The following is a 27,195-nucleotide window of genomic DNA, read 5'->3' as shown; positions in this document are numbered from 1 at the left end:
GTGACTGCTTTGGCTCTGCAGTGCCAGGCCTGCATGACCTACAAAGCCTGATGCGTCACTGCCTGGCCCTTCGCAGGTTATTTGGAGCGCTGTTACTTTCGGTCTGAAGCCATAGTGACGCAGCACAGCGATTCCTACTACAAAGACCAGAAGAGCCGGCTCCCAAAGCCAGAGGCACAGAGCAAATCTGGGAAGGTGCAGCCAGAAGCAGCAGGCAGGAAATGCCTCTCTTTCAGGTGGCCACAGCCAGGTGGCCTTGACCTCCCTGAAGTCATAGAACTATGTGCAAACTGGGGAAGACAGCAGACTGCTGGCATCAGTAGTCTGTACCCATTTCACAAGGCTTTTGTAAGAGTAAGTAGGCGAGGTTGCCGGTAACATCCAAAGCACAACACGCAATGCCACTCCTCTCCCTGCCCTGACTCCGAACGGAAGGTCCTTTTCAGCTTCATCTAGAAGTGAGGTCAGGGACAGCGGAGAGGTGGAGAAGCAGTGCACGAGAGATCGGAGCACAAGACAGAAGAGTAGGAAATGGAAAAAGGAAACCAAGGGTTGCTGGTTTCTCCTTGGCTGTCTCCTCGAGGCTCACTCTCAAAGGTGACAGGTACAACACACCTGCTGGGAATCTGCCCGGGGAGAGCCTGCAGGACTTGGAAGATGCGAACATTATATATCCCAGGCGGCAGATGCAACCATGAAAAGAGATTTAAGAGTAAAGATCAGCCACCAAAATAGGTAAAATTGTTCCTCTACAGAATTTTTTTAAAAGGCTTCGAACAGAGTAAGCTGAAACAGCCTCAAAATTGTTTTTAAACCATTTATAATTTCTGTCAAGCAGACAGAAATAGATCCAATAGCTGTCACAGGGCCGAAAGCCTGTTTAGATGCTCCTGCTGACACACCGAAGTCACAGCCACACGCACACACACATGCCACATGGGCACCTCCACTTTTACTTAATATACACTTCTGATGGATTTGTTTTTAACCATAAAAAAAAAAAAAAAAAACTGTCCGTCAGCATATCTATTCCCAAACAGGAAGATGTAATCAATAAATGAGAAGATATTTAAAAATTCATTCACTAGACAGCGTAAAACCAGGGGATCCGTGAAATGAGTGGTGAAGGGTACATGCAGAGGCATCTGTAATTGTGTAAGAACGTGGCAAGTCCATCAGGAATCATAACAAAATCATTTTTCTGTAGCACAGCATCTAATACAGTCATGGAAGACCCCAGGACGCACGTCACTGTGTAGAGTATGCTACCACCTGTATTAAAAAACATAAAAATATATTCCAGCTCGTTCATACACAAGTGAAAGAAACCGCAGACACCCGTTGCTTCAAAGTGTTTTATAGCGTAGGTTTTATTATCAGAGAAGGAAAACTCTGATTCCAAAAAACCTCCACTGCCTTGCGGCATACCTCTTCAGGGGAAAGGCTAAGGGAGTAAACCCCGACAGAAAATCCGGAGCCGGAGTCCCTAAGGCGGTTTGACGTTGTAGTCAACACCGGCAACTCCTGCGGCGCACCTGAAGCCAAGCTGTATTGACTCCGTCTTTCCCTTGGACCCTTCAGCTGCGAAGAGAGGGGGGGTCTGCTGCATGGGCAACAGCAGACCCTCCATATCACCCTGCCCAGGCTCTGTAGCTTCAGCTTCACTGGAGAGGACACTCCAGCGTCATCACAAGATGTCGATTCAACACGGGAGGAGACATATACCGTGTCACTCCCGAGTTGGACTGCACAGCCATTCTCGGCGGTGCAGATAGACTCTTAAGAAGCTACACCATCGTCTCTCGAGACGGACGGCTGCCGACGATTATTAGTCAGGTACGGTGAGGCCAACAGGTCAGGAGACAATTGTCACTGAAAAGACAGTTTGTCACTCACCATTCCCAAGAGAGGGGCACGCCAGGCCACGTCATGCAGACCACAGGAGGCCGCACTGGGTTGGTCAGGGGGCAGCGGGAGCCGGGAGGAAGCCTGAGCAAGAGCCTTTGGTGTGGTTTCCTTAGGAAAGGCCCGCCAAGCAGCCACGGGGGCTGAGCCCTGGCCGGCTGGAAGCATCCGGCGGGCTCCGGAGCACAGGGCCTGTGCCGACGTGTCTGGTACCCGGGCCTGGGATATCCAGGGCAGGCGGGCAGCGGCCGGATAAAGGGCTGCTTCCGAGGACGGCGTCTGCCCTGGCCAGTGAGCACGTGGAAGGTGGTCGTTGCTGCCTCTGAGACCATCTAGCCCTGAGGGGAGCAGCCCCTGACCGGGCAGCGAGGCTCCTCACATCAGAGCACCGAGGACAGAGAATAAAATACAGCTAACACGTTGGGGAAGAAAAGTTTGTGCCGGGGGAACTGAATGGGAGCCAGAGTTTTCATGGGTGTCCTTTTGTACTTGTGAATGCATGGCCTATTTATAACAAGTAATATAACGTATGAAGTATGTTACACACACACACACTTTCTCTCTCTCTCTCTCTCTTTCGCTCTCTCTCTCTCTCTCTGTCTCTCAAACACACATCTACTTTCGTGTCTCGGTAAGCAGAACAGATAGTAATAAATGGCATTCTGAGGAAGGTGGCCCAGCCAGAACGAGAGGACCCTGCTCTGGGCCTTAGGTACAACACAGTGACACAATTTTGCAGATGAAAGTGTACAGTGGTCTGTATTTCTACAAAGTCTAGAAAGATACCCGGGCCCTGGCTGCTGTGGCTCAGTGGATTGAGCGTTGGCCTGGGAGTCAAGTGTCGCTGGTTCGATTCCCAGTCAGGGCACATGACTAGGTTGCATATCAGGTCCCCTGTTGGGGGCGCGAGTGAGAGGCAACCACATAGTGATGTTTTTCTCCCTCTCTTTCTCCTTTCCCCTCTCTCTAAAAATAAATAAATAAACAAACAAACACACAAAAAATCTTGGTTCAGAAGATTTATACTATTTGCCCTGACCAGGTTGGCTCGGTTGGGCATCGTTCTGCAACATGAAAAGTCGCCGGTTCAATTCTCGGTCAGGACAGGCCTGGGTTGTGCGCTCGGTCCCCAACCCTGGTCCCAGTCCTCGTCAGGGGAAGTTCAAGAGGCAACCGATCGACGTCTCTCTCACATCACTGTTTCTCTCCCATCACTGTTTCTCTCCCTCTTTCTCCCTCCCACCCCTCTCTCTAAAATTAAAGAAAATCTTTTTTTAAAAAGGGAGATGTATACTAGTTATTAAATGAGGTTTTAACAGTATATATGTATTTACGGCAGCTGTTAAATTAAATAAGCATTTTTTTTTTCCAGATTAAAAAGCAATAGTTGAACTTCCACTTCTAAGCAGGGAACCAGGTTCACCCTCCAACATGACAAATAAATAAAACAATGCTTGACGGGACACCAGAGCATCACAGAAAGACGGCAAATCCTGAGAGAAGGGAAACAAAGGAGATGAGGGGCCTGCTGGCTTCAGGCAGTTTCCAAGCTGGAGTCAGGAGAGATGGAAGTTTCTGTCCACACAGAGCCTTATTCCCGAATGTGCACAGCAGCTGTATATGTAACGGCCAACCAGTGGCCGGAACACAAAGGTCCATCCACAGGGGGCTGGGTAGACAAATCATGGGACATCTATATGAGGGACACACAGGGCAGTGAACCAAACGTACCAGCGCTGGGACTCACTACAGCGTGCATGAATCGCAGAGCAAATAGGAGTACAAGAAGCTTCAGCACAAAAGGAATAAACACTGTCTCTGTCCATTTATTTAAAATTTTAGAAAATGCAGACTAACATGTAGGAACGGGAGGCGGATCAGTGGTAGCCTGGGGTGGGATGGGGAGGAAGCTGGGAGGGACACCAGGGAGGGAAGGGGAGACCTCTGCAGGCCATGAGTACGTTCACTGCTTGGCTGTGATGGCTTCGGTTGTATAGCGACATCAAAACTTGTCCAGCTGCAGACCTTGAGTATGTGAAATTGACAGTATGCCAATGACACTCCAACAAAGCTTTTCAGAAATAAAAAGCAATACTTGCTTTGTGCCCTGAACATGGAAAATACCAAGCATACAGATAAGAGAATAAAACAACCGTCTTTGCTAAAGTAACGCTTCAAAATTATCTACCAATTCTAATTTGTAGCCACTCCTCAGAAGTTCAAATTGATAACACAGACTGAACAGGCACTTTGCTGGGGTCATTTCAGCGTCCTGAGGCACTTGTGGACAATGAAACCCCTGAGGCCCACGCTGGTCCCTGCTGCTCGGGACTCCCCTTCCTGGCTGTCCTTCACCTGCCACCAACGAAGCTGTGGCTGACGCGCTTGTCTGCAGGGGCTGGGGTCAGGAGAGCTCAGACAGCCTCGCATTCCATGCTCTCATCTGTCTCCCATCCTGAGCAAATGCACAATTTACATTAGAAGCAGCAAATCTACCCAAACTGATACCGGACATAAACAAAACGAGGTCATGAAAAATGCTGGTGTCAACAAAAGTGTGTGTATCAGAAAAGAGAAAAACGGACCAAGTCTCTTTTGCCTGGACACCCTGAAAAAGAAAAACAATATAATAGGAACCAGCTGAGATGCAGAAAGACAGTTCCTGGCACCATAATCAGGCACAAAAACTTTGGCTAAAGGATAAACATTCAAAAATGTTCATTCAAACTTGTCATTTGGCACCCAAAATTCAGATGATCAAATGCAGTCCTAAGAAGGGTTTCTGTTTTTTTCTTTTTCTTTTTTCTTTTTTAATATGTTGCTGCATTATGACAAAAGGAGAAAAGGCTGCTATGGAGATATTTCTTCTCCAAAATAACTCAGTGAGGTCACTGGATTTATGTTTACATGAAACATTCCAAGGGTCTGCATGGAGACTCTTGAAAACAGGTCACTGTTTATAAAAATCACATAAATATCATCTGTTAACCCTTATTCTGGTACTTCAGGGTTTCCATCCATTCTCCCCCACACTCGTTTAGCTTTATCTCTTGGCTACTAGCTCGCCACTCCTTCAAAGTGTCCCCAACATGACGTCCGCCCCTACCCCTTCTCCACCCGTTCAGTTTTACTCCCTTCAGTATCAAGCCCTGTAACTTTGCCAAGAGACCTCATCCCCCTAATCACTCCCACCGCCCCGGGGTGCTGCCCAGGGCCCCAGAGGTGTGGACCGGGGCCATCACACACTCTCCCACACCCACCTGCTCTTCACCCTCTCAGACTACCTGGATTCAGAGCATCTGTTAGTGTGCAGAGTGCAGGGCAGAAGCTCTGGACATACCTGATGTGTTAACAGATGGCCCGAATGGCAATGACAGTTGGCTTTCTCTAGGCTGCTGGACAATCCCCGGGGCCCTACATTTATCCGCCCCACTAAGGAGCAAGTCGGCTCCGTTTACTTCCTCAGATTTGTTCATCCGAAGGAGATGCACAAAAGTATTACCTTCTGCATAGTGAACAGAGCAAAAGGAACACATGCACGTGAGAGGCGGTGGTGTGTTTCCCACAAATGGTTCCGAGTGAGCTGCGTTCTGCACACAGGTGCCCTAACAGGCGTGCAAAACACTCGCCACTGACCGACCACACAAGGGAAGGACGTGGAAGCCTTGCTGCTGCCCAGACCCCCTCGTTTCCAGCCCAGTAATTTTCGCACTCAGCCATTAATGATTAAGAAACATGATAGAGGGTCTCCAGGTGGTGTTCTGGGTCAGTACATCATGGGAACGTTCTCTCCCAGGCGGTCTTTCATCAGCTTTCACAATCTGGCCTCCAATGATACGAAACTACCTCTTTGAAATAAGTCTGCTCGAACAGTTTTGAGGAAGAAGTACACTCGGAAGCATTACGCTCTGGACCCTGAGGATCAGGCCCAAACTTTCTGCTGAGTTGACGGACTAGAGTCCTCTAGAGTCAGACCTTGTGAAGCCATATTAACCATATTCTTTAACAATGCCCATGCGAAAATATGGTTATTTATTATCTGAAAAGACATCAGAGGACCAGAGGGGAGATCAGACTTCTTAACTATCCATACAGTCTATCATACACCTCACAACAAATATTCCCGTGTGCTAACTATCGTTATTCTTCACTGTTACATGCCTTCGGCCCATGAGGAAATAAAACCTCTTTGTAACCCTTGTGCATTTTCTTCCGTGGACTTCCGGAGGGGACTCCGTCTTCCTGGTGATAAGAAAGAAGTCTCTGCAGATAACTCTTCCTAAGAGCTGCAGGACAGAGACGTAAAAGGGAGTGGCAAGGCCACATGAATCCCATTTCACAAGACACAGCAACACAACAGTGTTATCATTACTTCAGAGGTTTCAAGGCCCCCACAATGGCCCTAACATACAGAACTTCTAGGTTCCTCTGTTTCTCAAGGCCTGTGACACCCCTGCCCCCTTGCTTTCAGGCAAACAGTTTCTCAAGTCTGAAATCCTCCTTCAAAATCATTATAAATCTCTAATTTTTCTTGGTTTATATTTGGTAGTGTGCTCTTAAGTTTTCTTTCAGTTGATTTCACACACACACACACACACACAAATAAAAGGCTAAACTTAGTTACTACTTTTGTGCAGTAAACAGAGCATGCAACTATATTGCTTAAACAAGCCTTTAATTAATCATTTAGAGATGTGTTTTAAGTCTTCATGTTCTTGTGTAATCTCTTAATTCCAGCCCTTTTTCACAGGCTGGGAGTCCCGCACCCTGCCCCTAATGCATCCAGAAGAAAAAACACTCCGATCCCTTTTCTCGTTTATATAATTAAATTCTTACATGGCTCCACCAATGACTGGTTCTCTATGACTCCACACTCACTGCTATTCTCTATCAGGGCAGCCCACCAGAATTTGGCCAAAGAGTAGAGCATTAAGAACAATCTCAAAGCAAAAGAAAATCCTAATACATCCAAACTCAATCTTGAACTTATGTTTATGTTTAACTGTCAAGAAAAACAGTCTCTTTGAACATCAGGTTGAAATATGCCGATGAGAGGTTTAAAACTAACATTTTAACATACTTTTTAAGACACAAATATTACACACACACACACACACATGATCTCTATCAGGTGTCTTTCCACAGGCACTGGGGTACATGGATCTTGAACTCAAGCTTCTTTCCACTTTAAGAATGGCTTCCTTTTACATTCAACAAAGGAAATTACGAAATAAAAATGGTACCAAAGAGGGATAACAAAGATTGCTAAGGAAGCGGAAGATGCCTCTTTAATTTTGATTTTTGTGTGTTATTTCCTTGACACGTGTCTAAGAGACAACCCAGGAACTGAGCAAACAAGCCAGCTCCCCTAAAGCAAGAGAGAAATAACATGCGAAAACGTGAGAGAGGTACGTAAGCCAGAACACATTTCCTTCTTCGGAATTCATAATTAGATTCCACAGAAAGAACTGACTCACAGAAATATCTGGGCTCAAAGGCCAGTGATCTATTTGATTGGAAGTTTCATTTTCCTACAAATAAATTGTTCTTGCTTTAACGCCAACCAGGAAAAGGAAGAGCGCCAAGTCCATTTTTTCAGTGCACCAATGACAGCGAACTTTCAACTACATGAGTGAAAGCCCGGCTGGACCTCTTTTTTTGCTAAATAATAGTAATAACAAAAACTGAAGACTAAGAAAAAAGTAGATGCATTGTCCAATATAAAAGAACAACGTTTAGTAGATGTTTAAGGATTTAAGGAGAAGAAGCTATCTGCTTAGAAGCAGAGGGTCAGACATCGAGAAGAGAAAACGGAGGGAAATCTTGAGTTGGCACCTGGAGAAAGTAACTGCTCGCACTCTGGAAATAGTTTAATCCAGTTCCTATTGCCTGCAGAGACTCGGCACTGCTCTATTAAAAAATTCCAAACAATGGAACAGAAACAGCAACAACAAAAAACCCACCTGTGAATTGTGAAATAAACTCTTGCTATTCTTCATAAAAAGTAGTTAAGAAAATTGGAATACTTAACAGAAGAATTTGCAATGAATTTAAGATAATATCACTAATTTAGGAGCTACTACTGAGCCTGTAAGTAAAATTCCACAAACGAGGCAAAATCATGAAATAGCTTTACAAAAGCAACCTCAAAAGAAAAACAAATTTGGATTAAGTTTTTATCTGGCAAAAGACTTACTTCGAATAACTCAGAAGGAAAACAATTAAAAACTAAAGAAAAGTGAAAAATGAATTTAAAACGTCCCCCTATCAGGAGAGGACCAACAAGAACATTTCATGCAATAACAGTATTCACACATACCTGTTTTTGGATGTATTGAGAAGAAGCCTTGTGGGTTTCCACTTGTGATTCTGTACGTCAGCTTGTCATTAGAGCTAGAATCCGGATCAAACGCCTCGATCTGGATCACTGAGACATCCTTGGGAGAGTTTTCCATGACTTCAGGATAATACACTGGCTCTGACGTCAGCGGCGCGTTGTCATTGACATCCTCTACCTCGATGTAGACCTCTATAAACGAGGAAAGAGGCCCGACACCCTGATCCGTGGCGTAGACCGTCAGCCAGTAATGGGAGGCGGACTCGCGGTCCAGACGATCTGAAGTCTCTATGACACCTGGAGACAAAGAAGAAAAACTTGAAGTAGAGCGTCAAGAACAACCAAAACTGCCACTCTGAGCAAGTGGCAACCTAAATAACAGCTCTGATTTATGGGGGGCTTATAAGCCACAGAACTGTGTGACCTTGAGCCACTGAGCTCATCTCCATGCTTCCGTTTCCCATAAAACGGAGCCAAGGCAGCAGGTGCCTCAGAGCTTCATTAAATAAACTCACACACACATGACAATTAGAATGAGAGTTGGCACAGGCTACTGGCTATTAAAGTACTTGTTGTCAGTATGAGTATTAGGTGCCAGGTACTATGGGAAGCACGCTGCAAATATTATCTTGTTTAAGTCTCAAAACAACCCAATGAGATGCACGGGCAGTAAGAGATGATCTAATGGCCGAACACTTTGCTTTTCCAAGGATGACATTTACGGGTGGTTAAGATTTGTTGAGTTTTCTGGATGTCAATCAGGGTCAAAACCAAAGCTATGGCCCAGATCTGAGCCTCTACGGTCTAGCACGCACCCCCACTCCCACCCTGCTGCATCATGGTACCCCGCTACAATTTGGAGAATGGGCTGGAGCAAACTCCTCTACACAGGTTAGTTCGGTAGACACACCCTTTACAGTGGCTAAGAAACACGGAGTACAGCCTTCCAAAGTCCAGAATAAGGGCCTGCTCAGGCCTCTTGTGTACTCAAACCTTTGGTTTCTTTTAATCACCTCAAACAAAGGGCAAGACAAGCAGAGTGCTAAAAATATACAGCAGAGGCCACGTTTCCCAAATATTAGTGTACCCAGCACCTTACCCAAAGCCCAATAATTATTCCTTAAATGAATGAACAAAAATGAATACATATCTTAACTGGAGCTAGTACAGAAAAAGCCCTCAATAAGGACCCAAACTGGGACACATATCTTATTAAGTCAACTGGTAAAATGTGGAGTTATATAATTGTCAAGAAGAGGTTAGTGTTTTGTTTTGGCCCAGCCACTGAAATGAGTCAAAACCTCACTCGATCCCAGGAGTTAACCTCTCCTCAGGATGATGACCAGTGAAAACGTCCATTTCTCATAGGGAAACCCCACCTTCATGGCCAGAGAATCCCTCACTGCGTTGGTCCTTGTGCACTAACCATTCGGAACGAGCGCTACATTCAGGGTTCAACACCACGGTCCAGGCTGGGCTTTGGAATCCTGCAACCCCTGAATCACTGAAATTTCCCCTTTAATGCATTTCTGTTTTGAAGGTTTGCTAAGAATTAACAAAGCGACAGTAAGTACGATGCTGCTGAATAGCAATCAACGTTTTATGATGATCTGTTCCACATTTTATTATTTAGTTAAGTTTGCTATTTGTGAGTTGTCAACCTTTTTGGAGTTGTTAAGACATTATCTGATATGCAAAATCAATGAGATTTTTCTCATATTAACTACCTCAAATGAGCAAATATTTAAATGTATAAATGGATCTATAGTGCTACTCAGAGAAATATAAAATAAAGCCACGGAACTCCTAAATAAAAAGGCACTAACTGGTCTCTCTATGCAGCAACAGACAACCGTCAGATAAACTCAAACATGTTTTACTTTTCCTGTGGTCCAAACACAGTTCACGCATGAACTCTCCTTGCTAAATTAGTAAAACAGTATGCAATATGTTTTTAGCTTGAAAGAAGAGTGCTCTCAGTAACCAAGAGAAAATAAATAATCTTTCCCAGTTTCACTCTCTCATGATTCCCGTCAACCGATACAAAGCAGTCGGGAAACACCCGAACGTAGTGACAAAGGAAGGCTCATAGGCTCCCCCTGTGTTCTGCTATGTGCTAAAATGTAACACAGTACATCTGGCAGGCGAAGCGTTACTAGAAACTTACACGAAGACAGGTACGAGTTCTAATCCTTGAACAGTTCTGATATCCACTTTTTAACACTGCGTCTCTACCTGCGATTCGCAGGCACTTTGTGACAACAGTAATTAGGGAAACGAATGTGTGCAGCTCACTGTATGCCAAGCGCGAGGAGGACTCCTACCAGCTTCACCTTCTTTACTCCTCATATCCAACCTGCCCGCATACGGGGTGTTATTACCCACGGATAAAGCATGCAAAGCTCAGAGGAAGAGAGATGAGGCATGTTGCCAGGGTCGCAGTAAACGCAGACTGGAGTCCGGACACCGTGGATCTCTGACCTCAGTGCCACCCACATCTTGTCAGCCCTGCTGTTTATGTGACAAAAGTGTAGTACACAGAAGTCAATGTGCGAACTCTGAAAAGGCAAGTTGAGCCTCAGAGCTCGTCCCCTGTTTAACGTGCCAGTGCTCAGAAAGAGTGTATTCCATGTTTGTGCGTACACACTGGTTTTCTCTAGTGTCTCGGTGGAAGGGAAAAATATAAAATGGAAGTATACTGTGAAGTTTAAATCGGAGGCAAAGCCAGCTATCTCTCTTCCAGCAAGTTCCACCTTGAGTCTGGCCTGTGAGTGTCCGGACTGCACTGTGCAGGGGAGGGAGCCTTGGCTGTGAAGGGGCCCCCTCTGCCAACCCACCTGGCTGCCAGGGACTGGGGACAGCCACGCCTCTATGCATGACCCGCTAGACACGTTAGAAAGGGAAGTTTCTGACTTCCAGGTAATCTCTGGATATTAATTAAGGTTAATAGTGAGAGACAGCAAAGTGGCTCTACTGAAATATAGGAGAAAACTAAAACTGTATTAATTAGCAATTTAAATAATAACTACGCATATCTGAGATGCTCAGAAGTTCGTGTTTCATTAATTCATGGACTGTATTTTTAAATATGACATGGTGATTGCTAAGATGGCTGTTTTGATGTATTTTAATTACTACATCCTTGTAAAAGAAAGACCAAACAAAAGTATTTAATACAGCTTATAGGTAACTATCAAGTAAATGTTTGACTGTCAAAGGGGAAGGAGGACATACTGAGTAATCTCTTCTAACCAAAATGCTCAAATCCATATAAACACAAGTATATTTATTGTACTTATAATACCTTAATAATACAAATATTTGCTGTATGCCAAGGACTTCCCTGGGTGTTCTCCATGTATTAAGTGATTTAAAGAACACACAACCCGCATGTATGACTTTCATTCCAGCTTTAAAAATGTGGAAGCAAAGCTTAGACAAAGTAACCCACTTGCCCAGGCTTTGGAGTATAAGAAACAAGCCACAGTCAGCCGCTACTTGGTAGATTTGGGATCTGAGTCGACACTCTGATTCCAGAACACAGGCTCCTCACCGTCAGGCTAGACCGTCATTAGCCACAGCATCACTGTCACCCATGCCACAGCACCTACGATGCTGGGGACCGTGGGAGAGGGGGCTGTGGCAATGGGAGAAGCTACAAGTTCTCACCTGCTGAAATCAGGACACTAAAGGAGAGACGACCCAAGGACTGTGCTTGGCCACAAGGTTCAGGGGCGGGGGCCTAACTGTAGATCCTGATACTAAACGCAGAAAGTAGGTGGGGAAAGAACATCCATAGGCAGGGTTATTTTATGCTCTGCTTTTTAGTCTGTCTGATCAGTCACAAGATAAACCCCCCAACCCCCCAATCCCCAGGCACAGACTGAAGCCCTACACCGAGCTCCCGTCAGGATTCCAGCAGGAGTAGAAGAGTTCAGGAAGGCTAGAAAAGTCTAGATAATCTGCAGAGAAAAGACCAGTAGACTTAAGCTTAGCATCTCAAAATCAAGAATGGCAGACTAGCAAACCCTTGGAAATCCTCAGGGTAACTCTCTTGTTTTTAAATAAAGTTGAAATGATTCGCCCAATTTCAGGAAGCTAAACATACAGATTTTAGAGTCCAGAGCAAAGCATCGCCTTGATCAGCGCTCATCATCGTTCTTCACAGGGGTCCTGGTTTCTGAGATGACTGACTAGCACACCAGAAGCAGCATTTATTCCCTCAGTCACTGTAAGTCCTTACCCTTCACTTCTGTTCCCAGCCCTTCCCAGGCCACAACTAGCATTTATAGAGGGACTTCTTCCGTACCTGCAGCAGTTACCTTAATTCACGGAGGAGACAATAACTAGACTACTGGCCATCACTGGAAGTGACTCAATCAGCCCACTGTGTTCATTCTCAAAATGCAACTTCATTCCTATTTCATTCAACCCACGATCAGCCACCACCCAACTTTCAGTAACTACTCTTTTGCACACTGGGTTATAAACTCACTTTCCGTGAAACAATTCTTTAAGCAACCAATAAAAACTATACATACTTAATCTCCAGTTTAGCATATACCCACAATAATACTGTATCTCATCTGGCACATAGACATACCCAAATACAAACTCTGAGGTCTCCTTCTTGCCTTCCAATAGCTTTCCTTCTTTCTCTGCTCCTGTTTTTACTTCCTCTTTCATTTTCTGAGACAACAGGGTGCAACTAGGCAACAAGGAAGCCCAAGCTTTCTTGCTGGACAAGAAGACTATCAATGTCGTTGAGAGAGAAAGACAGCGATAAAGAGAATGTAGAATGGACACCTTTCTTACCACAAGGCCACAGGTCCCAGCAGTAGGCCAGGTAGGGATGTTGCCGTGTGATCCTATATATTGTGTACTTTGAGCACAGAAAACAAGTTTACACAAGCTTGTTATAGGAACTCCCCAGCCATGTTGTAAGGAATCACATCTTTGCTTTAATGACACATTACACAGGAACATGCCTGCCTTTCCAATCTCAAGAATACAATGAAGACGTTCTCAGGAACAGTTGTTAATAACGGAAAAAACTGAAAAGAAGCCGAAATTTGGAGCTAGTAAGTTAAAATGTTGATCATTCCAAACATACTCACTAGGATTCCAAAACGACCACCAGATGTCACTATGGAAATTGATTTTAAATGTGAATACAGTGGAAAAACTCAAAAAGGAAGAAGGACATTGTTAGGAGCTTGGCCAATGCAGCTGATAAAGCAGCTCATAACAAAATTTCTTTCTAGAAGGATTCATTGATGTTCACATATTTAGTTAAAACAGGTATTGATGTCGTCTTCTTATAGCCTGATGATTCATGGGTTATAAGGTACAATATTAGGTGGTTGGGTAAGTGGTCCCCAAAAGTAAATAAAGGTTTCAATGAATAACTAATTTCTACTCCCCACCAGTGATGGTGAAGGTTGCTGTTAAATCAAATGATCCTGGAACAGGAAAAGCCAGCGTTCCCTCCAACTGACATGGCTGTACAAGCAAGATGCTTTCAACACAGTTATTGCTTGGGCAAAAATAAAGTTACATGTGGCCACTTGTCTGCCAAGAATAACTTAACTGACTCCAATTTCCATGGCCACAGAACACCTTTATTCCTGGAATTTTCCTATTTTCTTTGTTTAACAGGTCTTGGCCCCCTATCAAGTCTTAGTGCCAAAGCTTTCAACAAAAAATGTTGCTTTTGAGGTTCTTCAGCTACTCCAACCCAAAACACTTTTTGTAGTCAGCAATGACTGGCAACACAGATTTGCTATAAACCCTACCCACCTGATATAACATGTCAGTTTTTGTGTGGACCTGTGTGTGCATGCGTGCATGTGTGTGTGTCCCCACTTTTCTGGAACCAAGCTGAAGGCTGCAATTGTATGAAAAGCTTCTTTGGTCAGTCACAAGATAAAACTTGAGTATGAAATGTAATTTTGTGATGATATTTCCCTGTTGGCAACAAGGAACTGACTACTATACTCTCCAACTCCATAGTTTCATCATAAACAGAATAACTCTTTTAGAAATAAGTGTTTCCCAAATATAAAAGAACGAAGACATCTTCTACATACTGGAGCTCCAATACCTATGTTTCTGCAATTAATTCATAAATGGTTTTCTCAATTTTTTCCTCATAATTACAGAAAAAAATCAGAAGTCCCACAACAGTTATTTTAAATATTAATCGACGGTAAGATAGTCTTTCGTCCTTGAAATTAAATGTAAAAAGTCGACTATAAGATCCCTGCTGAAGTACAAGCCCTGGGTTTATTGTATGTTTTGTTCAGAGGCTGGGAAACAGCGGGGGCATGTTCAGCATGTGTGAAGCAAAGGATATTCACGAAAAAACAAGTGTGAGAGATGGTCACAGCCAAGACAGTCTTAAGGAAATAGGACCACTAAACAGAATGCAGGATCCTGAATGGAATCCGGGACCAGAGAAAACACATTAGGAAACACTGATAAAACCTGAGTAAACTGTGGGTTTCACTTAATAAGAATGTATTGATATTGGTTCATTAATGATAACAAATAGACATATTAATGCAATCTTAGTAACAGAGGAAATCGTGTGTGGAGTGGGGGCCACATGGACCATCGCTACAATTTTTCTGTAAATCTACTTAATTTTTCAAAAAGGATATATCAGAGTTCATAATACATACATTAATTTCTTTCTTTCATGGGATAACATATTTTTAAATTTATGTCATTTTCATTAACTACTAGATCTCACAGACAATGCTGTTAATATTTCAACATCTTAATAATACCCTGAGAGATCCTAATATGTGCATAACAATTTTTATATGTTAGGGCTGACGATCTAAATAGCAATTCAAATAAATATACATGTATATATTTACATTTTAACTCCTAGGTCTACTTCAAATTTAATAAAGACTTTCTATTACTTTGCTTTGCCTTCATAATACTAATGTGGAAAAAGTGATCAAATACGTTCTTGATATAAAGTGAGATTTCTGAAATTTAACCACTTTAAAATTACTACATTAATTTGATATGCATTAGCTAACATATGAAAACCCTTTAATTCTTTAGAAAATGTAAGTATAATAAAACATAAGTATATTATACATACATATCTATAATATATGTAATATATAGTACATATTTAATGCTTCCTGCCTGTTCCTGCCGTTAGTTGGCAAAACTGTGTCACTACTGTTGACTAATACAGAGGAACAAATAATAAGAGTCGGTGTTATTCTGTCCACTTGGAAAATGACACAGAAGAAAAGATTTCTGTCCTCAAATAAAAACTTTGTACTTCCTTTCACCTTGAGTATACAAAGTATTATTTATTTCCTTTGCTGGTGTTGATAATCATGACACATAAGGAAAACACAGTCATGTTTAACGGTTTATTTTGCAGAGAAAAATTCTCTGCAAAAAAATCTAGTACTTTCAAAAACAGAATGATATATACAATTAATTTTTAAAATGCCTGAAGCATATTTCATTAAATTTTTAAATGCTTGAGACCACAAACCTAAGGTAAATACGCTATGCTTTTGGGAATTTTTAAAAAGATCAAACTACATAAAAAAGCCTCGTGGGCTGAGCAAACAGCTAGGCAGCCTGCTCATACACCACACAGTTCAACAGCCACCTCTCTGCCCTTACAGCTGGAAACAGAGTCAACTGTGTTGTAAAATTCTCTCCCCTATTCAACTAAAGATCACTACCATGAGCCAGCCTTTCAAAACCAAGGACCTGCCATGACTGTCATTCAGTGAGAAACACCCGTGGTTGGGAACCCAGCAAACTCAAGAGAAACAACGAGGTGATGGTAATCCTATCAAACAGCAAATACAAATGTGGGGCTCACGCCGCGTGAGATGCTACTTTAAACAACCCTCTCACATATTAACTCATTTACTCTTTACGGCAACTCTAAGAAGCCATATGATCCCCCCGTTTTACAACTGAGTAAGCAGTTCAACAACCTGCCCAAAGTCACACACAGGTCATTCGTGGGGGATCTGGGATTCAATCCCCCAGAGCCCTCTCTGGACAATCACGCTCTCCCACCTCTGAATCTCCGGCTGCGCCTTCTAACTGGAGAGAAACGTGACAGCAGCTGAACACAACCCGCAGCTTCCAGAGCAAAAGTCCTGGCTTCAGAGGAATGGAAACACTGTAGATACGATGGAAAAACTGGTTTTGTTGTTTCTCCAACATTTGGGGATCTGCGTCCCGTATGCGATGCTGCCAAAACCTTACTGTTCTGTGCCATTAGGACATCAAGCACTTTCCACAGTATCATAACGGGCCTATGATACAGCTTTAAAAAAAAGATTTGTATATTAATCACGTGGAAGACTGTCAGTAATGTACAAACTAGTGAAAAATGTAAATCTTTGTCAAAATGTACAAAGCACCGTTTCCAAATTTAAAAACCACTCAAATACACACAGAGGAAAGTCAAGTCTAGAATAAACAAGGTGATGAAGGAACAATGATCACCCAATAAACTACATATTTTAATCTGTTACTTTCTATAACAATAAATTTTAAGCCTTATTTAAAATGAATACAATAAAAAGCCGAATAAAACCTAAGTGCCTCACTTAGAAGTTTTGTTAGTATAACCTCCGTGTTTTATTTTCCTTTTATATCTCAGATATAGTTCCATCCCCAAGTATTTGCCTCTTCCATTTCCAAGTATAGATTTCCTCTAATCTGAGCAGATGTATAAGAGTGGCTATGCTGACAACTTCAACAATTTAATATTCTGAAAGTATTTGTATATGAAACTACTTACAAAGTTTTATGTCTCAGAAATTCTATAATTAATTATAATGCCCAGAATTAGGTCATAAGTTAATCATGAAAAGTATTTTTATAGAGCCACTGTCAATCTGTTGTTTCCCTATTCAGAGTGTCTACTTAAATGATTTTAATGAAAATGTAGATCTGTCAACTCTTTCTATTAAAATTGTTGCAATAACTTTAAAATTAGCTAAGGAAGCTTTCTGACTTACAAACTTACTAGAACTTAACATTAATTAAGTTCATAATCAGATTTTAAGCATCATGTTTCAAGTCCAGGGATTTCTTTTGCTTTGTAAAAAGCCATTCCCATGGCAAACTCTCCCAAACCATGTTTTCTGCTTTGTTGAGAAATGATTCCAAATTCTGATCTCCATGTCAGAGTCATTAATATTGTTAATGAGGGCTTTCACAGATAAGCTCTCTTAAAGAGGATCATCCTTGGGTATCAAAAGTATCATTTGAACATACATTAATTGGATATAACTACATACACAAGATAGCCTTTGGAGACGTTGAAATTCAAAGGAAACATTTCACATGGCAATGGCAATGTTTCCAGCTGTTTGTTTTATCTTTTAGAAACTAATGTTCATTCTTTTTCCTACCTTGTATTTACTGGATACACACTCAGCAAACGCTGCATATAGGTCATATGGTTTACTCCTCACAACTATTCTGTAAACTCTGGTCTTTCCCCACTTTCCATATGTGAGTACAGAGGTTTAGAGCTGAAAAAAAAAAAATCACTGGTCTAACAGTCACTTATTACTCAGCACTGTAACAATAATAAATTAATCAGTAAATTAATTATTGCATTCCCTTACCAGTTAGTCACCTGAGCATTTTACATTTACTAACTCATTTAAGACTCAAAAATTAAGTAAGTTGCCTTCAGTTACCCACGTAGTCATAGAGAAGCAAGGTGCAAACCCTAGCCCACCAGGACACGATGTTCTTCTATTTCTATGCGCTGGCGTTGCAGAGTGAAATTCAACAGCCATGTCTGATTCTCAAGCCCTGGTTCTTTCCTTGCAAGCCCATAAGTAAATCCACCACTCTTGATGGGGGGAAAAAAATGAAACACATCAACAAAAGCTCACCAGCAGCGGCCCATGGTGGGAGCAATGACAGGCCTTAAAGTATAAACCCAACTGTGGGCCAAGCAGAACCCTGGAGAGAGTTCAAGAATCCAGGTGACCATGTCTGTTTAGAATGAAAAAGGGAGAAAGATACACAGTAGAAAAGACTCTAAAATTATTGTATATTCAGGAGGGTGGTGTATTTATCATGCCATATTGTTAATGTGAAAATGCAATCTAAATTAAGTGAAACATTAATAGGTCTGTGGCATTATACAACACTGAAATCACTGTGAGACCATCATAACTGAGCTGTGAATGCAGTTACTGTTATTCACTTTAAATACTGAGGGTGAGTGGTAGGTCCAGGGTTCTAAATCTTAAGCCAGTGGTGAAAAAACTGTGTCAGATAAAAACTAATGTCTTAAGGAACAGTCCCCTTCAAAAAAAAAATCTGGTGACTTTTTAATTTAGTCCACAATACTTAAATTATAGATTTTTTAAAAACCTGTACCTTACGTTATTCTTTTCGTTAACAAAATTAATATTTTTAGTGGCCAGGGTCTTGGTAGAAATTAATCTGAAGCCTGTCACTATTGATTTGTACCTCGTTTAATCCGTTCAGCAGGCACATGTTTCCTACTATCTGCCAGCATGCGACAAGCTGCTAAAGAATCCAAGAAAAGTAAGACTAGGTCTTATGGGAAATACAATTAAATAAAGAGCAATTTATTCCCTGGAGCAGCAGGAAGAGGAGAAATAGAAAGCACACCTGTTTCAGAAGGGCAGAGTATTATTTTAACAACCAGTTACCTTAATAATTATTTCCCATTTGTGTTATAAATATGTCTTACACAAAGGTCAAATGCACCCTTCTTAGGTTATAAATCTCTGCCTCAATAATATGATGCAACTTTAAAAATAAACTATAATTCCATGTTGTGACAAAAATAGGGAAATGTGTATATACACTAAAAATGGTGGGTACTAGGGACGAATGGATTTTTTCTACTTTGTGTCAATATTGTCTACAAGAAATACATATGCATTGCATAAAACTATTTTTAACCCCTCATGTATAAAGAATTAATCCAAAGTGTATTAACAGAACTTGAGAAATTTCAGAAATGCTAAGGCAACCTTTATAGGTTAAGAAGTGACTTCCAGGTTTCCATAAGCTAAGTAACAACTGCCTGAAACATTTGTATTGCAAAGTATGCTCTAGCATGAAGACAAGGCACTATTCAATAATTAAAATGTCAGTTGAAATGGCTAAGCCTCATGCCAAGCTCCTTAAAGCACTCCCTTGCTAAAGAAGGAATGGAATGAGATTCCTCCAGCTACAGTCAAGTTATTACGCTGGTCATTGTATAAACACAGCTTTTTCCAAGAGACAGTTGTCTCCAGAGCCCTAGAATGTACAAGGCTGGGAGCAGAGCAGGTTGTCCTTTTTCTAAGGCTTGTTTAGGTTTCTGCAAAACAGACTGTAAACCCAGAAAACTGCAAGTAGCATTTATTTTTCTTAAAATAAAACCTAAGACCCACATGCAGTCCAGCTATGCAAAAAGGGAAGGTGTGTTTTACATGAACCAAATACCAGTTGAAGCAAATAAAAATCCCATTTATTTTTTTGGTGCCTGTGGTAATGAACTTGTGTAAATTCTCCCATGTCCTCTCCACTCCCAAGGGACATTTTTCTTTCAAATGGGAGGAAAAAAAAAAAGATTTCTCTATTAAATTCTACTTTAACTATAAAGCATATTTTAAATTTAAAGAATCCAAATTATTTTACAAATTTAGAAGGTATAATTTAAAGACAAAATGCAATTACTTTTAATATTCAATTAGCTGCCAAACCCGCCACCTATAAGAACTCAGAAACTTAAGTCAGGCGAGACTAGCCTGGTTACGAACTGATTCACTGACACTACCTTAGGAGAAACTTCAAGTACACCCTTTTTTATACTAACACTTCAAATTAAACACCTATAAATACTGACCTAAATGCAACACAAGACTTGATTATTTAAATCTTACTAAGAATCTTCGTTAAGGCAAAACATCCATTTTTAAGTACACAGCACCCCTTAATTTATCCATTTTCTAAATTCATAGTTTCTTAAATGAAGAAAGGTGTGAATGACAGACTTGAATGTAGTTGAAAATTACTGATTTGACATATATTTTTTAAATCACAAAATATGAGGTACCTATATTTAATCAGTGAATTCTGAAACTAGAGAGATACAATCAAGACTGAACTAATCTCGAAAAGCCAGAGCAATCACAGCCAGGGCTTCTCAGTGGGACTGTGATGCACACACAGGAATTATATAATCTGTACTATTTTAAGCAAACAGGAAACATTTCACAGGACACACACTTGGAAACACTGAATTCAGGCACCTGGAGAAAGATTCTTGCTAATTCATCAGTTTAAAGAATATGGAGTCATAATTCCTGAGACAGTAAGAAGGTATATAAAAAATAGATCAGTGAGTCGCAACTGTCACATGTCTACATTAAAAAAATAAAGCAAAGAAATGAATTAGGGAAAAATTAAATACACAGAATAAATGTTCTTCTATTACCCTTGTTCTCAATTCCCTCTATTGAGGCCAAAGTTGTTCTTTAATGAAGCTGTTCTTTGACAAATAATAAACATTTCATTAAAAAGTGAAATATTTTCTTCTCTAATCCTCCTATGCATTTATAAAATGAGGTGATAATAGAAGATACAGAACATTAAACACAGAGTCATCACATACCCATACATATTACAAAAGCGTACATAATCAAATTATCCATTTGAAATGTATTCAAAACTGCACAAGTTAATTACAGCATATTAATTATAATTAACCAGTAAAACAGCTACTAAAATATAATGTAAAATATAAATAAATAACAATAAAATCTTAATTAAAGGTATAAGTAGTTGAAAGTATGAAACACTAAAAACACAGATCTTCCTAATTAATAGGTAAGTAAATGGCAATTGAATAAAATGGAAATATCTCACAGGTTGTTTTGGAAATTATCTGCACTTTCCAAATACTTTTTACTAAAAAGTAAATACAAAATCAAAATGCAAAAGCAAAAAAAAAAAAAAAAAAAAAAGCATGTTATTTAATGTTTAATATTAGATAGATGGGTTCAAAGGGAAGAAGCCAGATGTTCCGTTATAAAGTTTGTCATTTTTAAAGTGGTTTTAAAAAAATGATGTACTCCTAAACTCCTGCATGGACCTGCCTCTTCATCCAACCAATTATGGAAGAGGCGGCAAAGCATGTATTTTTTCTAGTTACTGGGCTGGCCAAAATGTTCGTTTAGGTGTCTTCCCTATGATGGCTCTCGTAGTGCTTAGTTGTCTTTAACTTCCCTCGAATCAATTTTGTTAGACTGTGACACTTGCCGCATCTGCGTGCATTTAAAAAAAATCAAAATCGGTGAATTTTCGTGCAGACATTTTAATACTGAAGATGGAAGAAAATCCGCAACGTTTCGGCGCATCATGCTTTATAATTTCAAGGAAGGTAAAAACTCAACTGAAATGCAAAAGAAAGATTCGTGCCAAGTATGGAGAAGCTGCTATGACTGATCGAAGGTGTCACAAGTCGCTTGTGAAGTTTCCTGGCACTACTGACATTTTGGCGAAATAATTCTTCGCTGTGACGCTGTCTGACGCATTGGAAGGTGTTTAGCAGCCCCCCTGGCCTTTACTCACCGGAAGCCAAGAGCGGGAGAGAGCCGACATACTCAAAATACCCAAATCAGTTAAGTTATTGGTGAAAGTGAAAAATATGTCTTTTATTTTACGGAAAAAACGAAGCGACCTTTTTGGCCAACCCAATATTTTACTACTTTGGTTGGTTTGCTACAACAGGTTATTAAAATCTGAAACTCAAGAAAATCTTTCATTTAAATGATCAGTTTATAATCTGGTAATTTCTCAGCCAATCATAACTCACAGATCCATTTAGTACTAATATCCCCAGTAACAACAGCAAAAAAAAAACCCATAAAAATTTCCAAAATGATCTCAGGACTTAACTTGTAAAAGTTACATTTATAAATTATCTCAATTTCACCAAATATTGAAGAAACTTTAAAGGTATTCACGTTTAGCACCATATTTTGCAATAATTCTGGCATATTCATGGCTTTAATGACTGTCTTTTAGAAGAAATAGAATCCAACAGACTGAAATCTGTTCAAAAAGAAATGTGCAAAGGTCAGTAGTATTAACGGGCTAAGGCTAAGAACTGCTATTCTTATTCTTGACGGTACTGATGTTCTCTAATAAGGTAAAAATGACTAATTCAGAGTCAAAGCATGGAATACATAAGCATGAAATGTGAATGTGACTGAACTTAACATTTGTCATTACTGACGACACTACCACAAAGCATCTAACACACTTGCACACGCACGGTCATTTCTGTAGCGTGCCTCTCCTGCCCCACCCCCTCCTCCCTCTCCCCTCTGGAAGGGGGCACAACCGGGTATCCCAAACCCATTTACAAAGGCACAGGAAGGGAGCTGACCCCTTATGGAAACAGCATGTTATCGTTTCAAAAGCAAGGGAAGTTCTAAAGAAAGGTATGTGTAGTTAACCTCAACGATCACACCAGAGCATTAAGAACGAAGAGAGTCATAAAAATCATCTAGTCCTATCCTCTAATTTTACAGATGAAGAAGCCAAGGTCCAGAGGGTAAGCGGCCTGGCATTAGACTCCAGAGCTTGAATCTAAGCTGTAACTGGAGCCCTGGTCTCCTGAAACCCCACCTCACCCCCAAGAGTGAAACCTAATAAAGGTGGGAGATGCTGCCTTAATCCAAATTCCAGTAGGAGTGAACTGCTGGTGCAGATTTTGTGAGAGAAGTGACTGACAGCAGGAAAAACAAGCTTCAGCGACGCGTCTCAGTGACCCGCAACAAAATTCTAAGGAAGCTTAAAAAGTACTCCAGGCCTTACCTTCCTGTGTATCAATGACTGACTTAATCACACATCCCAGTCACTACCCAAGAGTATTACTTATTCCATTTTCCATTTTCAGAAAATGTAGGTTTTGTTCCTTCCATGTGTTACTTAAAAGTACTAATCTTTAAGCAATATAATCAATTATTCTTAAGCATTCTTGTTAACTGTCCCAACTCTGCGCTTTAATAAATGTGTGACTTTTTGCAGTTTATTATTGTCTATACCTCAGTTTATTCACATTTAAAATGGGGGGGGGGCAAGGTTTAAATGATTAGTATAAAAATAAAGGTAAAATAACTACTACTCGGTCTATTTTGATGCTTGAAACCTGAAAGCAAAGTCAAGACTTAGAGAGATTCTTAAAGAGGTCTGACACCTTAATCCTTAACCTCCAAAGTGACAAGGGCATTACTATTGCTCCAGAGAAAAACCTGGCTAACAGAAACCTTATGATGATGAAGTGGCGTTTAAAACAGAACTATTGGAATCACTTGAAGACCAGGTAACTAAAATAACCCTAGTGCTTCGAACTGAATATTGCAGAGCAAAAGACATTTACACCACCATTGCAGCCTTCTCAATAGACACATGAGTAATTCCAAGTGACAGCACAGAAACCAGGATAAATGCGTACGGCATGCATCGATACTGCACAAGTGGCCAGTGAGGTCTGTCATGAACCCTCGGCTCCAAACCCCAGCAAAGTTTAGAGCTACTTTAATGAGACACTATAAAGTCTCATTTCAAATATGATAATCAAAACTAGGAAAAACTCAATTAGAAATTTCTGGAGCCAAGAAAAAACATTACGTGCATCTTTGCCCCTGATACCCCCTCTTTCTCCACTTATTTTCATCAAATTTCCAGAAGTTATTACAGATTCACAAGTTAAAAATAACAAAGTTCAATAAGACATTCCTAGAATATACCGTGACTAAAAGAATTTAAAGCATAAAGTTTACACCTGTGCAACATATAATCCTTAGACACCTAATGTATGAAATTGTGAATATTATATAGACAAGGAGCACTGAAGGACCTTCTTACCTAAGACCTGGGAAGGAAACCTAGTTCCCCATCCAGGTGCAGAAATATGAATCATATTCTTTTCAAAATATAAACTTACCTTTGGAACTGCTAAAAATTGTAAATGCCCCTAAACGCTATATTTGATATGATATATATGCATAAGACATTTTTGAAATTAAAGAAAACATGCTTCCGAGAGAAAACAACTTGCTTTTAAGGATTTTTTTTAAAAAGTAGTTAAAACAGCAATCTGATTTCAAGGGTTTATGTATGCAAAAGAAAGTTTAATGCCAAGGAGGAAAACTGGTTTGGAAAACCATCAAAAGTAAAAAAAGCAGTGAGATGAAAAGAGGAGCGTTTTGCTTCTTTTCGCCTCATCTTCAGCGAACACAGAAGTCCCCAAGGATCCTATTCTATTCCCACCACTCACCTTCAGTCACAGACCAAAAGCCACCACATGACCTGGACCCTGCCTTTCCTACACACCACACCTCAGACTTCCACCAGGATGAGCTTGTTTGTATTCTGGGACCACTACGTCCTCTGATCATGTCACGACTGGCTCTCCACCCTTGTCATTCAAGTCCCAGCGCACATTTCCTCCTTAGAAGTCCTTCTCTGACCACTCAACTTAAAGACGGCCCCAGGCCTGGGACAGTCCCATAAATGGGGTCTTCTCTGTAGGATCACACAAAGGTCCATCAAGGATCATCAGGGCTTACTGTTTGGTCCTTCATTCTCTACTCATCTTCTGGAGTCAGTAATCCTTTTAGGGATCAGAGATGCCTTGGAAAATTGTTAAAATTCCCACAGTGACCCCCAAAATCTTCACAGAAAATTAAAAACAGAAATCACAAGATAGGTCATATAAAATTTAATATAACTTAATTTTCCAGTTGTTTTCAAGAGTTATGCACAGTAAGATGACTATATCATTAGTTCCATTAGGCCAACACATACAGGTATTATATCACTCACTTAGGCAAAGATTTGAATAAGCAAATTAACAATTTAGAGAGAACTATTGATAGACGTTAGAATTATCATGTTTATTGTAGTTAAGAATGTGTAACATCTATAAGATATTGTTCATTCCATAGGAGCCTTACCTATCCCACTCCATTAGGTCAGTATGGACTATGTGTATTTCACAATAAGAAATGATATTATTTTCTTTTTATAACATTTAAAAGATTTTTTAATTACACAATTTTTCTAACACATGTGTTATCTAAACTACCTCTCCATTCCAATTCCAGTACTACCTACGCCAGGTGAGGGTCTACTGCACAGCCTGCATTAGTGCTTCTGTGCTTGACCCTGAAATGACAGCTTTCCAAGGGCCAGGCCTGTGGCCGGGCAAGGCAGAAAGAGCTTTTGTAAATTTCCTGTTGGCTCTCTAACAAAACTCAGCCGCTACTGTGGACGGGGCTTCCCCCCTAGAAGAACGTTGTCTCCCTTCCACACCTGAACATTCCGGTGCACAAAGAGCAGAACGGACGCCTGGCCCACTTTCAACAGAATGAAAAAACTAGCAAACTTCTTCAGGAAACGTGAAATAATTACCATGTACTTTTCCAAAGCAATCAACATTCCTTTCACAACTGAATGACCATACGTTAAGCATTAACTTTTGGGGTTAACAGTGGGGAAAAAAAAATCACAGGTCCCTTTAACCTACCAGTCAGTGTGAATGACAGCCTACCGCAACATTTTCAGACAAATCATTTGAACAGGGTAACGAAACGAAACAAAAATTTAACATACCTACACAAAAAGGATGACCTTCGGGTACAGTAACATATTAAACAAAAGAGGTGTAGTTTTCATCCACTATTCTGTGTTCAGTTTCAACTAACTAAGAATGTCAACCTCCTATTGTTTTTGGCAACTTTTTTAATGTCCCAAATCAAGTCATGAATTTCAGGAATTCAGCAGGCTGGTCGTATCAGTGCATGAAACACTGTATCTGAAAGGAAGCCAACCAATGCCCTATTCCCTTGGGCAAAAAAGGTAAAGTATATATATAAGCCACAGCCTCAAAGCCGAGAACGACACAGAAGTGACCAAGAAGCACATTCCTGTCTTATCTGGCCTGACTCACCTTTCTTGCGTTCCAGGAAGGGGACTCCAAGGGCATTACCCGGAGATCAAACAAAGCATTCCAAAAAGGCAAAGGCATTCACACGAATCTCTTCTCCCAGGAAGAGAACGAACAAGCTTTACATTTCATGAATGAATAGGCTGTAATGGAGCATTTCTGTGTCCTTAAATACTATTTCACATAGCTGATAGTATGTGAGTGTGATCAGAGAACGCTGATGAGAAAGTTAATAGAAAAGCAAACTTCCTTGGTTTTTAGTAAGATCGTAAAACATATGAAGGTCTCAAAATTCCAACTTCAAAGGAAAGATCTTCATTACGATTTTCTTAAAATCACAGCAGATTCTTACAACCAGTAAGTGGTGCCTGCCCTGGGGATATTGTAGTGCTTCTAAGTTATTCCATAGGTCAGGGATTACATATTCAACATATCTTTTACTCCAATTAACTTTTCTTTTTAATGCATCTTAAGAGGTTTCTTTCTGAAGAGTTTAGCCAGTAATTTTCAACCTGTATAATGCTTTCTATATCTGGGAGTCTGCAGTTAGAACTCTGCCTCCCATAAAGCCGGCATGTATTTGGTTACTGTAAAAAAGTGAAGATTTTTTTTTATTGTTAACTTCTACAAAAGACAATTTATTTCCTTCAACATAGGTAAAGAAGCATTATTCTCTCTCCTAAAAAGAAAACACTGGCCGACCCTGAATCCTCTATTCTCATCAGTAGATTGTACTGTAACATATGAAAGTTTTGCTTGTGTATTTACACAATAGATGAGTCCATTTCTAAGCAGCCAAGGTATGTAATCTGCTATAAGGAAATCCACTTACTGCAACAGTAAGATTGCAATGCCACAAAAACTACTAACGTAAATCCATCAACCTCAGACCCCTACTCCATATTCTTTGCTGTCTCACTCACTCACGACAATCCCTAAAGCT

At 40.7% G+C, this 27,195-nt stretch overlaps 1 protein-coding gene across 2 annotated transcripts in view; it reads right to left on the bottom strand.

Moving 5' to 3' along the window:
* The window catches only part of FAT1 (FAT atypical cadherin 1), a 104,123-nt gene that overhangs the window by 59,632 nt on the left and 17,296 nt on the right, over positions 1–27,195 (bottom strand). For both annotated transcript variants that reach the window (XM_090258900.1, XM_090258901.1), the window contains exon 2: positions 8,225–8,539. In XM_090258900.1, coding sequence (XP_090115026.1) covers positions 8,225–8,539 — 315 coding nt within the window. The remainder of the gene's footprint in view (positions 1–8,224; positions 8,540–27,195) is intronic.

Source organism: Furipterus horrens, unplaced genomic scaffold (assembly GCF_987537825.1).
Source record: "Furipterus horrens unplaced genomic scaffold, mFurHor1.1.pri manual_scaffold_12, whole genome shotgun sequence".
NCBI classification, from domain to species: domain Eukaryota; kingdom Metazoa; phylum Chordata; class Mammalia; order Chiroptera; family Furipteridae; genus Furipterus; species Furipterus horrens.
This window is presented reverse-complemented; position numbering and strand designations above follow the sequence as displayed.